Source organism: Oryctolagus cuniculus, chromosome 2, assembly GCF_964237555.1.
Source record: "Oryctolagus cuniculus chromosome 2, mOryCun1.1, whole genome shotgun sequence".
In the NCBI taxonomy this organism is placed as follows: domain Eukaryota; kingdom Metazoa; phylum Chordata; class Mammalia; order Lagomorpha; family Leporidae; genus Oryctolagus; species Oryctolagus cuniculus.
Genome location: NC_091433.1, coordinates 100,009,931 through 100,024,340, shown reverse-complemented (window position 1 = coordinate 100,024,340; position 14,410 = coordinate 100,009,931). Strand labels below are relative to the sequence as shown.

The 14,410-nt window shown below is 43.4% G+C and overlaps 1 protein-coding gene across 13 annotated transcripts in view; it reads left to right on the top strand.

The window, feature by feature from the left end:
* CCDC138 (coiled-coil domain containing 138) overlaps nt 1–14,410 on the top strand; it is a 65,425-nt gene that overhangs the window by 17,204 nt on the left and 33,811 nt on the right. For 8 of the 13 annotated variants that reach the window (XR_011386419.1, XM_070068672.1, XM_070068674.1 and 5 more), the window contains 4 exons: nt 7,991–8,110; nt 12,761–12,838; nt 12,945–13,052; nt 13,922–14,023. Coding sequence is in view for 12 of the 13 variants with exons in the window: in XM_070068672.1 (XP_069924773.1) it covers nt 7,991–8,110; nt 12,761–12,838; nt 12,945–13,052; nt 13,922–14,023 (408 nt within the window). In the remaining variant the exon portion in view is untranslated. The remainder of the gene's footprint in view (nt 1–7,990; nt 8,111–12,760; nt 12,839–12,944; nt 13,053–13,921; nt 14,024–14,410) is intronic. The other 5 variants (XM_070068676.1, XM_070068673.1, XM_008252894.4 and 2 more) reach the window with 1 other exon arrangement.

The window sequence follows — 14,410 nt, the reverse complement described above, 5'->3', positions numbered from 1 at the left end:
TTTCACTTCAGGAGGTTTCCTTTTTGGTGTTCAGTCAGTTGTCACCGATCAGGGAGAACATATGGTATTTGTCCATTTGGGACTGGCTTACTTCACTCAGCATGATGTGTTCCAGATTCCTCCATTTTGTTGCAAATGACTGGATTTCGTTGTTTCTTACTGCGGTATAGTATTCTAAAGAATACATATCCCATAATTTCTTTATCCAGTCTACCGTTGATGGACATTTAGGTTGGTTCCAGGTCTTGGCTATTGTGAATTGTGCTGCAATAAACATTAGGGTGCAGACCGCTTTTTTGTTTGTCAATTTAAACTCCTTTGGGTAAATTCCAAGGAGTGGGATGGCTGGGTTGTATGGTAGGGTTATCTTCAGGTTTCTGAGGAATCTCCAGACTGATTTCCATAGTGGCTTGACCAGCTTGCATTCCCACCAACAGTGGGTTAGTGTCCCTTTTTCCCCACATCCTCGCCAGCATCTGTTGTTGGTAGATTTCTGAATGTGAGCCATTCTAACCGGGGTGAGGTGAAACCTCATTGTGCTTTTGATTTGCATTTCCCTGATTGCTAGTGACCTTGAACATTTTTTCATGTGCCTGTTGGCCATTTGGATTTCCTCTTTTGAAAAATGTCTGTTGAGGTCCTTGGCCCATCTCTTAAGTGGGTTGTTGGTTTTGTTTTTGTGGAGTTTCTTGATCTCTTTGTAGATTCTGGTTATTAACCCTTTATCTGTTGCATAGTTTGCAAATATTTTTTCCCATTCTGTCGGTTGTCTCTTCACTCTCCTGACTGTTTCTTTTGCAGTACAGAAACTTCTCAATTTGATGCAATCCCAATAGTTGATTTTGGCTTTGACTGTCTGTGCCTCCCGGGTCTTTTCCAGAAATTCTTTGCCTGTGCCAATATCTTGAAGGGTTTCTCCAATGTTCTCTTTTTTTTTTTTTTTTTTTTTTTTTTTTTTTGACAGGCAGAGTGGACAGTGAGAGAGAGAGACAGAGAAAAGGTCTTCCTTTTGCCGTTGGTTCACCCTCCAATGGCCGCCGCGGCCGGCGCGCTGCGGCCGGCGCACCGCGCTGATCCGATGGCAGGAGCCAGGAGCCAGGTGCTTTTCCTGGTCTCCCATGGGGTGCAGGGCCCAAGCACCTGGGCCATCCTCCACTGCACTCCCTGGCCACAGCAGAGGGCTGGCCTGGAAGAGGGACAACCGGGACAGAATCCGGTGCCCCGACCGGGACTAGAACCCGGTGTGCCGGCGCCGCAAGGCAGAGGATTTGCCTAGTGAGCCACGGCGCCGGCCTCCAATGTTCTCTAATAACTTAATGGTGTCAGGCAGAATGGACAGTGAGAGAGAGACAGAGAGAAAGGTCTTCCTTTGCCGTTGGTTCACCCTCCAATGGCCGCCGCGGCCAGCGCGCTGTGGCCGGCGCACCACGCTGATCCAATGGCAGGAGCCAGGTGCTTTTCCTGGTCTCCCATGGGGTGCAGGGCCCAAGCACTTGGGCCATCCTCCACTGCACTCCCTGGCCACAGCAGAGAGCTGGCCTGGAAGAGGGGCAACCAGGACAGAATCCGGTGCCCCGACTGGGACTAGAACCCGGTGTGCCAGCGCTGCAAGGCGGAGGATTAGCCTAGTGAGCCACAGCGCCGGCCTGTTTTTGTTTTTTATGAGAATTATCTTTGAAGAGTCCAGGCAGCAGTCTTGTAGAATATGTTATGTCCTGGATTTTCCTGTTTCCTAAAGATAGTGTTCACATTACATGTCTTTGGCAAGGGTATTATATAGGTGGCATAACCCTACTTTGCTTCAAAACAGATATGATGTAACTTACATGGAGAAGAATTCATTCTGTTTGTTATACATTTCTGTGAGCTTTGAAAACTGCATTCGGTTTTGTAATCATCCCCATACTCAAGATAAGGAATCGTGCCAACACTCCTGCAGTGCCCTTACACCCACTTTCCCCGTGCTCAGCCCATGCAACCACTGATCTGTTTTCTCTCCCTGTAGTTCTGCCTTTTCCAGAATGTCACGATTTTTCTTTATCTTTGATTTTTAGCAGCAGTTCAGGTATGATGTATCTTGGCATGCTTTTCTTTGAATTTTTCCTGTGTTTTACTGAGCTTCTAGAATTTGTCCACTTCTGTCAAGTTTGGGGGAGCTTTAAGCCTATTTTCCTTAAAATATTTTTCTGTTCCAATTACTTTTTTCTCCTGCAACTCCTAGTTATTCCTTGTGCTATTACCCCCGCAGATTTCTGAGGCTTTTTTTCCCCCCATATTTTTCTTCTCTGTTCTTTGAATCTGGAACACTCAACCTTACGATTTTTGTTGGATCATTTCTCTCGATGTGTCTTTAGGTTCACTATTCTCTTTGTTTTTTAATCTCTGGGTTGCTGTTGAGCTTACTTAATGAATTTTTATTTCTGATATTTTAAAGTTCTAAAATTTCAAGTTATATTTAGAAATGTATTTTTGTTATTCTCATAAGAATTTCCTAACATTTCTGTTCACCTTATGGAAAGTAATTAACCTAACATCTGAGTCAGATTGGTGGCTGTTGGTTGTTTTTACAACTTACACTTTTTTTTAATTTTTATATTTAATACTTTTTGGATTGTGTTCAAGTTCCTTGGTTTTATCACATTATGTAAATCTGGGTCCTGTTATTATTCTCTTGGGGATTTTTTTTTATTAAGATATATATATATTTAAAGATTTATCCTATTTATTTGAAAGGCAGAGTTACAAAGAAAAAGAGATACATCTGTTGGTTTACTCCCCAAATGGCTGTGATGGTTGGGATTGGCCCTGGCTGAAGCCAGGCTGTGTTTGGTCTGTTCTATCCTGTGCCTGGGTCATTCAAGGGTGCACCTGATTTCTATAGGTTCTAAGCACTTGGGTTGTCTTCTGCTGCTTTCCCAGGTGCAGTAGTGAGGAGCTGGATGGGAAGTGGAGCAGCTGAAACTCAAACCGGCGCGCATATGGGATGCCAGTGCTGTGTAGCTTAACCTGCTATGCCACAGTACTGGCCCTTCCAAAATTCTTGCATAGGATGCAGGTGTCTTAACTGCTAGGCTGTACACCCACCCTGGGTATCATTTAATATAGTGATAGGCTACATAAAGCTAATATTTTTAGATTATTGGATTTTTTTTACAGTACTAAAGAATGCATGCTTAGATTCTCAGATCTCTGTAGCCTGCTCTTATTTTTGATTCTCTCTCTAGATCTGACTACTGTTTTTATTAAGTATAAAGATAACTGCTTTATTTAGTCATATTTGGATGATTACTTGAAGAGTAAAATTTATTTAGTTTTTTGGTTTCCTCTAGAAATTTGCTTGTTTTGATATTTTATGAACATATTGAGAATAGAAGGTGAAATTAAATATTCACACTTTATTTACTTTTTTAATTTAAGAGGCAGAGAAAAGAGAGAGGGAGAGAAAGGCGAGCTCCCACCCACTGGTTTACTCCTTAGATGCCTATAGCAGGTGGGGAGGGGCTGGGCATGCCAGCAGGTGCCCCATGTGGTGGCAGGACCCACCTATGTGAGCCGTCACTGCAGCTTCCCAGGGTCCATTTTGGGGATAGCAAGTACTTTCTTCAACTTTTTTTTTTAAAGATTTTTTTTTTTTTTTTATTTGAAAGGCAGAATCTTTAAGAGAGACAGAGAAGGTGGGAGAGAAAGATCTTCTATCTGCTGGTTCACTCATCAGCCAGGGCCAGGCCAAACCAAAGCCAGGAGCTTCATCCAGGTCTCCCCACGTGGGAGTGCTAGCACTTGGGCCATCTTCTGCTGTTTGTTCAGGCATATTAACAGGGAGCTAGATTGAAAGTGGTGCAGCTGGGACTCGAACATGCACCCATATGGGATGCTGCCATCGCAGGCAGTGGTTTAACCTGCTATGCCTCAGTGCCAGTTCCATCAAATACTTTTTAATGGATTATTATTATTATTTTTAACAAATACCCTGGAGAATCTGCACACTCCTTTCCAGCTGGTCCAGTGATGGTCTGACTGTTCATCTTGCCTTTATTGTTCACTGTGACCCTTGTATCATCTTGAAAATGAACACACCATCTTTTCTCTAGTATGACTTTCATTATTGGATTACCATGGCTGACTTACCTTCTTAGCTCTGGCTTGTGTTCTCGACTGTGGCCATCACAGTGTCACCCACGCCAGCTGTCCCCGATCCCCTTCACAGAGGTGGTATGAAGACTTTTTTTTTGTTGTTTTTTGTTTTTTGTTTTTTGTTTGTTTGTTTGTTTGTTTGTTTTTTTGACAGGCAGAGTTAGACAGTGAGAGAGAGAGACAGAGAAAGATCTTCCTTCCATTGGTTCACCCCCCAAAATGGCTGCTATAGCCAGTGTGCTGCGCCCGATCTGAAGCCAGGAGCCAGGTGCTTCCTCCTGGTCTCCCATGCAGCTTCAGGGGCCCAAGCACTTGGGCCATCCTCCAGTGCCTTCCCATGCCACAGCAGAGAGCTGGACTGGAAGAGGAGCAACTGGGGACAGAACCGGCCCCCCCAGTTGGGACTAGAGCCTGGGCTGTCGGTGCCGCAGTCGGAGGATTAGCCTAGTGAGCCGTGACGCCGGCCGGTATGGAGACTTTTGACTCCTGTGTTGTCAGCACAGTTGAACACCACACTGACCTGACGACCCAGGGAAATCTGAAATTTCACACCAGAGGACCCACCACATTCTCTTTTACACGTCTTGAGCCCCAGAAAGGGAAAGAAAAGGCGCATGTGTCTTAACTGACATCTTAACTGCTAGGTTAAATGCCTACCCCTGTATTGATCTGTATGTTTTTAAAATCTGTCTATCTATCTGTCTATATCTCTTTTTCAAATAAATAACTCCTTGAATGCCAGTAATAGCTGAGTCCGGGCCAGGCAGAAATGGAGAGCCAGGAACTCAAAATGGGTCTCACATATGGGTGGCAGTGGCCCAGCGATTTGCGTTATCACCTGCTGCCTCCCAGGCTCTGCACTGGTAGGAAGCAGGACTTGGAGCCAGAGCTGGGCATTGAACCCAGACACTCTGGCATGGGACACAGACGTTTTAACCAGCATCTTAATTGCTAAGTCAGATGTCATCCCTAGTATTCACCTTTTTTGGGGAGTAAATGGATTTTTTATTTTTTCTCTCTCTTTTTTTTTTTTGACAGGCAGAGTGGACAGTGAGAGAGAGAGACAGAGAGAAAGGTCTTCCTTTGCCGTTGGTTCACCCTCCAATGGCCGCTGCGGCCGGCGCATTGCGCTGATCCGATGGCAGGAGCCAGGTGCCAGGTGCTTTTCCTGGTCTCCCATGGGGTGCAGGGCCCAAGTACCTGGGCCATCCTCCACTGCACTCCCTGGCCACAGCAGAGAGCTGGCCTGGAAGAGGGGCAACCGGGACAGAATCCGGCGCCCCGACCAGGAATAGAACCCAGTGTGCCGGCGCCACTAGGTGGAGGATTAGCCTAGTGAGCCGCGGCGCCGGCCGGATTTTTTATTTTTTAAAGAAAGCACAGAGACAGACAAGACAGAGAGCTTCCACTGGCTGGTTCCCTTCTCAGAAGCCCGCAGCAGCTCTGGCTGGGTCAGATGGAAGCTAGGAGACAGAAACTCCATCTGGGCCTCCATAGGGGTGGCAGGGACTCAAGTACCTGAGCCATCACTGCTGCCTCCCAGGGTGCACAGCGGCAGGAAGCTGGCCTTGGAAATAGAACCCTGACTCAGATCCAGGCACTGTGATACCTGATGTGACTGTCCCCAAGTGACAGCTTAACTCCTGTGCCAAGTGCTTACCTCACACTAAAACATGCTGTCCTATTTAAATGTAATTAGAGGTGAAGTTGATTTGGATCATTTTTAAAACTGATTAAGAATCACGGGGGCCAGGGCCCACACCGTGGCGCAGTAGGTTAGTCTTCTGCCTGCAGCGCCGGCATCCCATGTGGGCGCCAGTTCTAGTCCTGGCTGCTCCTCTTCCAGTCCAGCTCTCTGCTGTGGCCCAGGAAGGCAGTGGAGGATGGCCCAAGTGCTTGGGTTCCTGCACCCACATGGGAGACCGGGAGGAAGCACCTGACTTCTGGTTTTGTATCGGCACAGCTCTGGCCCTAGCAGCCATTTGTGGAGTGAACCAACGGAAGGAAGACCTTTCTCTCTGTCTCTCCCTCTGTCTGCCTTTCAAATAAATAAATAAAATCTTAAAAAAAAAAAAAAAAAGAAGAAGAAGAAGAGGCAAGGGGGCCAGTGCTGTGGCGTAGTGAGTTAAGCCACTGCTTGTGGTACCAATATCCCATGTGGGCACTTTTTTGAGTCCCGGCTGTTCTTTCTGATCCAGCTTCCTGCTAATGCAAAAGATAGCCTAAGTCCTTGGGACCGTGCCACCCACATGGGAGACCCAGAAGAAGCTCCTGGCTCCTAGCTTCAGATTGGCCCAGCTCCAGCCGTTGCGATCATTTGGGGAGTAAACCAGCAGATGGATAAATCTTTTTTTTTAAAGATTTATTTTATTTATTTGAAAGACAGAGTCACAGAGAGAGATAGAGACAGAGAGGTCTTCCATCTGCTGGTTCACTCCCCAGATGGCTGCAATGGCCAGAGCTGCGCCGATCTGAAGCCAGGAGCCAGGAGCTTCCTCCAGATCTCCCACGCAGGCACAGGGGCCCAAGGACTTGGGCCATCTTCCACCGCTATCCCAGGTCATAGCAGAGAGCTGGATCAGAAGAGGAACAGCCGGGACTAGAACCAGCGCCTATATGGGACGCTGGCGCCTCAGGCCAGGGCTTCAATCTGCTATGCCACAGCGCCAGCCCTGGATAAATCTTTTAAAAAAAGAGTCAAATACTTTGGAGTTCATAGAAATTTTATTACACACTATGTCATTTAACATTTTGGAGTGAGATGTAAAGCTGGAATCTAAAAATTTAACTACTTTAGGAGTAGTTTGGAGGCTGGTGTTGTGGCAATAGTGGGTTAAGCCACTGCCTGCGGTGCCAGCAGCCCACATGGATGCCAGTTTGTGTCCCTGCTGCTTTATTTTTTTTTCTTTAAGATTTATTTATTTATTTGAAAGGCAGATTTTCAGAGAGGCAGAGGCAGAGAGAGAGGTCTTCACTCCCCAAATGACTGCAACGGCCAGAGCTGAGCTGATCTGGAGCCTGGAGCCAGGAGCTTTTTCCCACCATCTTCCACTGCTTTCCCAGGCCATAGCAGAGAGCTGGATTTGAAGACCAGCAGCTGGGACTGAACTGGTACCCATATGTGTTGCTGGTGCTGCAGGCCTGGGCTTTAACCTGCTGCGCCACAGTGCTGGCCCCCAGGTCTTTCTCTCTCTCTCTCTCTTTTAAGATTTTATTTATTTGAGACGTAGAGTTACAGACACTGAGAGGGAGAGGAAACAGAGAGGTCTTCCATCTACTGGTTCATTCCCCAGATGGCCGCAACGGCCGGAGCTGTGCCAATCTGAAGCCAGGAGCCACAGCTTCTTCTGGATCTCCCATGTGGTTGCAGGGGCCCGAGGACTTGGGCCATCTTGGACCTGGGCCATCTCCCAGCCCATAGCAGAGAGCTGAATTGGAATAGGAGCAGCCGGGACTAGAACTGGTGCCCATATGAGATGTTGGTGCCACAGGTGGAGAATTAACCTACTGCCCTGTCTTTTGTCTCTTAAAAAGATCAAAGTCCTTCATTGTTTCATTTTGTGTAATGTCAAATAGAAAATGTTTCAGTGAGTTTCTGTGTTGGGTTTTTCTGAGCAGAAGCAAAAAATAGATTTATTGCTACTTAATTTGTATGATGGTATGTTTTACTTTTGATGTTTGATTGTAATTTTTATAAATTATATGCCACATTAGATGGATAAATCCTGTGCTTAGATATGCTGGTTAAAGATTTTATGATTTAAGGATTTCTGATTAATTCATTGTCTTTAGTATTGGTCAAAGGGAATCTTTACCTAATCTTTAGATCAGGTGGTTTTATTTTTTTTTCTTTTAGCAACATGATGCAGAAGTTGAACACTTAACTGAAGTTCTTAAGGAAAGGAATAAAGAAAGCAAGAGACTGAGGTCCTCCTTTGATGCATTGAAAGAATTGAATGATAATTTAAAGAAACAGGTAAGATCTGTTTTAATGTATATTGAATTATAGAATATTCTAGTAATTATATTTTATACCTAATAAGTTGTGTCAGTTTTAGAACATACCTCAGCTAGAGAAAGTTTTAATTAGATTTGTCTGTTAGATTTATTGTGGAATACTTCCAAATGCAAATACAGTTTTTTTTTAAAGTTGGTGCTTTCTCCTCTTCATCTGTTCTGGCCACCAATGGAGACATTTGACAATTTGAAATTTTTTTAAAATAGAAAACCATTACTAGACTAAAAGCAAGCCAGGTGAAAACCTGAGCACTACTGACGTCTTAGACACTGATTCCCGGCTCTAATGCATATTGTCACTGCCTTCAACACCACTGTTTATTTAACGACACTTCTTTCCTGAATATCTGCTGTATGCTGGGCACTGTGCTAGACTCAGGTCTTCAAGTCGCTCATCGTCTTGTGGGGATAGACTGCTGTCACATGACACTGTAATTGTTTCTGTATGTGATATAATTTAGGACAGTACGTAAGTACTAAAGTTGTATGACAGAAACATATTTGTGAGTTGTACCTTTTTATTATTTCCCTCTGGTAGTTTTTGAATGAAAGATGTGAAAATAGAGGAATATGTTAAAAATAGATGTGAGAATGATTATGCAGGTTTTGATTGTGTGGGGAGAAGTAGATGGGCAGCATTTGGTGTAAACCCAGTCACTTCAAAAATTAGAAATGTTGGACTGGAAAACTTTATGAATTCTAAAATATGGTAAGCATGGAATCAGATAATTTGCCTCCTCAAGTTTGTTAGCCAGCTCCATACCTTTTATTCTGTTTCTGCTTTTGATTCCCTGTAGTTACTACTTGCAGTAAACCTTCCTCCTTGGCTGTGATAACTGGGAACCTTAGTTCTCACTTGATCTAGTTCTTTGGCTTCTCTGAATTAATTTATGGCCTCCCACCGTTGGACTGTAACCTTTACTGACTATGATTTGTCAGGAAGTCGGGAGAGAACTTTTTCCAATTACAATCTCAGTTTGGCACCAGCTTAGGAGAAATGTTTCTGTAACTGCTAGTACAGGTGCATTGTTGCCATACCCATCTCTTAGGTTTCTATATTTTTTGGCAGTTTTGTATGAGTTATTTAATGATTGAGGTAGACTCATGGATTATTAATTTACTGGACCTATGACAATTAGATTTATGAGTTAGTGAGTCCAAATGGAAAGTGAGAGAAAAATCTTTGGAATCATAGCACAAAAAAAGCCATAAGCTGTAAGTAAATGAATGAGTATGGCTGTGTTGCAAAATGACTATACAAAAACAAGCAATGGGTAGATTTGGCTTACAGGCCACAGTTTGTGGATATCTGGAATAATACATACTTTAGAATTGCCGAGTAAAAAGGCATATCATTTCTGTAACTGAAATAGTCATTTATATAGTTTTATAATTTACATTTGCTTTACAGTTTAAAAGCTTTTTCCATTAAGTCTTGCCAGGATGAGGAGACAGTGATTAATGTTCAGGACCCACTGGGGAATAGGGAGAGGGGAGATAGAAGGTTAGACAATGGGTATCTAAACATGGAGGGATAGAAGGAATAAGTTCTTGCATTCCAATAGTTCCATTCCAATAGTTCTTGTAGTTCGCAATGATGTGTTATATGCTGTCTGAAGAACTGGAAGAGGAGCTGGGAGGCTCCAGACAGAAGGAAGCGGTAGGGAAATGGGAATGCTTAGTCTTCAGATTATGCATTTTATGTTTATGCAGCATATGTATGCTGAAATATTGCACAGTACTCCATAAAGTGTACAGGTATGTTGATGAAAAAGTTTTTATAAAAAAGACCAGTCAGGAGAGGATTCTGCTAAGTGCTCCAAGAACCTCAATTCAAAGGAGAAAAGGGGAGAGCTTTTGGTGCAGCAGTTAAATTGCTGCTGGGGGCACCTACATGTCACATTGGAATTTGAATCCTGCACTCTGCCTCGGATCCGGCTTCCTGTAATGCACCCTGTGAGGCAGCGGATGATGGCTCAAGAACTTCGGTCCCTGCCGCCTACGTGGGAGACCAGAATTGAGTTCCAGGCTCCTGGCTTTGACCTGGCCCAGCCTTGGCTGTTGAGGGCATTTGAGGAGTAAACAAGCAGTTGGAAGATGGAAGAACTCTGTGTCTGTCTCTCTGCCTTTCAAATAAATGAAAATAAATGAATAACAGTTGTAAAGAGGAGCAGGGCTACACCTTTGGAACAGGTGAGTTAGAGGTAGATAGAACCCCCCCCCCCCCCCCCACACACACACACTGCAGCATGGCCTTGATTGATGTCAGCTCCTGGTCAGATCAGGCTGCTCACTCTTTACTTTAAAGAACTAGCAGAGGAACAGATGATCCTTCTCTGGGAGAAGATGTATGCAGCCTTTTCTGCGTTTTATCTACAACATCTTTAATTGTACTCAAAATTAACAAACACATCAAAAGACAGAATCATGACTGAACTTGCAGGGAAAAACCCCAGAGAACATTAACATATCTGCAGGTGATCCAGAGACTGGCGTTAAAGGCAGTGACTTTAATGATTCATATGTGCACAAAAGTGTAAAGATTCAGAATTTCTTTAGAGAATTAGACTATAAAAAGGAATTACATTGAAATGTTAAAAATACATTGGTTGTGCCGGCGCCGTGGCTCAATAGGCTAATCCTCCACCTTGCGGCGCCGGCACACCGGGTTCTAGTCCCGGTCGGGGTGCCGGATTCTGTCCCGGTTGCCCCTCTTCCAGGCCAGCTCTCTGCTATGGCCAGGGGGTGCAGTGGAGGATGGCCCAGGTGCTTGGGCCCTGCACCCCATGGGAGACCAGGAAAAGCACCTGGCTCCTGGCTCCTGCCATCGGATCAGCGCGGTGCGCCGGCTGCAGCGGTGGCCATTGGAGGGTGAACCAACGGCAAAGGAAGACCTTTCTCTCTCTGTCTCTCTCTCTCACTGTCCACTCTGCCTGTCAAAAATAAAAAAAAAATAAAAAAAATAAATACATTGGTTGATTAAGAACTCCAAAAATGGGTTTAACAACAGATGAGACACAGTGGAAGATAGGATTAGTGAACCAGAAGATAATTTCATTAAAAAATTCTACAAATTGAAGCACTGAGTGACAAAAGAATAGAAAATTCAAAAGAGACATGTGGGACATAGTCAAGAAGTTTGACACAGATGAGCTCCAGAAAGAGAGGAAAGAGAGAATGGATAAAGACATATGAAGAGGGGCTGGCTTTGTGTATAACAGGTTAAACTGCCGCCTACAATGCTGGTATCTCATATGAGTGCCAGTTCAAGTCCCAGCTGCTGCACTTCTGATCTAGCTCCCTGCTAATGAGCCTGGTAAAGCAGTAGAAGATGGCCCAAGTCCTTGGGCCCCTATATCTATGTGAGAGATCTGGAAGAAGCTGCTCGCTCCTGGCTTTGGCTTGGCCCAGCCCTGGCTTTTGCGACCATTTGGGGAGTGAAGCAGTGGATAGAAAATCTCTCTCACTCTATTTTTCCCTCTCCCTCTCTCATTCTGTGTGCATGTGTGTGTTATAAAAAAGAGAGAGAGAGAGAAATGAAGATACAATAGCCAGGAATTTTCCAAGAACTGGTGAATGATGTCAATGTGCAGATTCAAGAAGCTGTGCTACCAGGCAGGGTAATTTGTGGAAAACCATATATAAGCACAGTCTTTTAAGACTGCTGAAAATGTTAGAGAGAATCCTAAAAGTGATCAGAAAAAATAAGACCACACCTTACCTTCGGAAGAAACAGACTGCTATCTAGCCTCTAAGGAGGAGCAAGTTAAACAGAAGAGGGGAAACCGTTATTTGAATGAGATCAGAATAACTTTGAAAACAAAACTTGACATTACAAGAAAGGAAAAATACAAATCAGTCTCTGCCACAAGTTTAGAAGTAAAATTTAATGTTAACAAACCTGATCCGGTGATAACAAAAAATGGATGCTCCAACTACAAAATCACGTGAATTATCGAAAACTTTTCTGTCAGATCAGAACAAAGGAAAAGTATTTGCTGTCATTACTTCTACTGAACAATGTAATGAAAGTCCAATCAGTGCAATAAGGGGCAGGGGAGAAGTACAAGCATTGGAAGGGAGAAAATAATTATCCAGGAGAAGATCTAAAGAGAGATGTGCCAGATGTCTGTGCTGAAAACTCCAGCATACTACCAAGAGAATCCAGAAACAGAGGCTTAGTGAAATGAAGGGTGTGTTGCCTTCAAGAGTAGAAAAACTCAGTGTTGTGTAGATGTTCTTCACAGGATGCCCCATGAATTCAGTGTAATGCCAGTAACAGCTCATTGCACTGCCCATCTGTGATTTGTGTGCTTTTCTTATGTAAAAACGCTAAGTAAAAATCTTATTTGAAAAACATTTCTCACCAAAAACGTGCTTTGAGGATGTCAGGATTCTTGCACATTTTTCATATAGTGAACTTTCTTGGACACAGGTAATGTTTGAGGTGAAAATGGTGATGTTTTTAGCTTGAATCTGAGGAAATCATGAACTCCACTTCTGTTTTGTTAGATTACCTGGTTTTGTAGACATAATACAATAGATTGAGAAACCCTACTTTGAAACTAGTTTAAGGTTTATATTGAAATACCTAACTTCCTTCCTTTAGTTAAATGAAGTAAGTGAAGAAAACAGGAAGATGGAGATTCAGGCTAAGAGAGTTCAAGCTCGTTTAGATAATTTACAGGTAAGTTCCCTTTTCTTCTCTTGAGACACACCGTCATTTTTAAATGATTGCCTTTACTCACTTTTAATTTAATTGTTCTTTATTTCGTGGATACGTACCGTTGCAGAGGAAGTACGAGTTTATGACAGTGCAAAGATTGAAAGGCAATCCCCATGCTGCGCACGAAATGAAAAGTTTAAAGCAAGAGAAAGTACCAGCTTCAAAAACTTACAAGGTACGATATGACTGGAAATTTCTCCAGTGAAAAGGCAGGAAATTTTTTCTGCTTCCTTAATAATTTTTCTTTCATTTAGCAAACATTCTTTTCGATATAAAAGAATTCGTTGTAATAATTATTTTATAGAAAAATAGTGCAAAATATTTCCTATATATATATATATATATTATTTGACAGGTAGAGTTATAGACAGGTCTTTCTTCCGTTGGTTCACTCCCCTAATGGCTGCTACGGCCGGGAGCAATGCCGATCCAAAGCCAGGAGCCGGGTGCTTCCTCCTGGTCTCCCATGTGGGTGCAGGGCCCAAGCACTTGGGCCATCCTCTGCTGCCTTCCTGGGCCGCAGCAGAGAGCTGGACTGGAAGAGGAGCAACCGGGACAGAACCGGCGCCCCGACCGGGACTAGAACCCGGAATGCCAGCACTGCAGGCGGAGGATTAGCCAAGTGAGCCACGACACCAGCCTCCAATATATTTTTATTTGCATTACAAAACAATTTTTAGCAGTGGCTCAGGTACAGTAACACTGACAACAGTAGCCTAACATTAATAACATTTTTATTACTCAGTGTGTGTTGAGACTCCACAAATGTTTGATGTTATTTTTCTTTCAAGACTGCAATAGATGAATGATCTATTTTTCCCCCTAAGGATTTTTAACTTGATTTAATTACATATAGTAACCTAATATGTAGACCGACAAATAAAATGCTTGATAAATATTTAGCATTCCTGTAAACCGCAACCAATTATAGAGCATATCTGTTACCCTAAAAAGTTCTTCTGTGCCTTTTCCTGGTCGTGTTTCTCTGCCAGAACCACTTGTCGATCTAATTTCTGTCGCCATGAATTATTTTTCCTCTTTTAGGAATGGAATCGCTTACTATGTGCTGGTCATGTGGAGTTCTTTTCCTCAGCATTATATCACGCTATCAGTAGGCTGTTTCTTTGCTCAGCAGTACTCCACTGCGTGAGTTTATCCCAGTTTATTCTGTTGATGGGTACCTGTGCTGTTTCTGTTTTTCTTGCTTTGAATCATGGGCTGTGAGTATTCAGGTACAAGATTTTTGTGGACATTGTTTTTATTCCTCATGGTGAGTACCAGGACTGAAATTTCTGAGCCATAGGGAGATGTGTATTTGTAAGAAACTGACAACTTTCCAAAGTGGTCATACCACTTCATACTTCTGTTAATGATGTATGAAAGTTCTGGTTTTCCCCAGCCTTGCCAGCATTTGGTATTTTCATTGTTTTTCATTTTGATCCTTCCAGTAGGTGTCTAGTAGTCTTAGTGTCATAGCAGGCTTTAATCCTTTCAGGTAATTTTCTAGTTCTTTGTATAAATTAAATTGGAAAA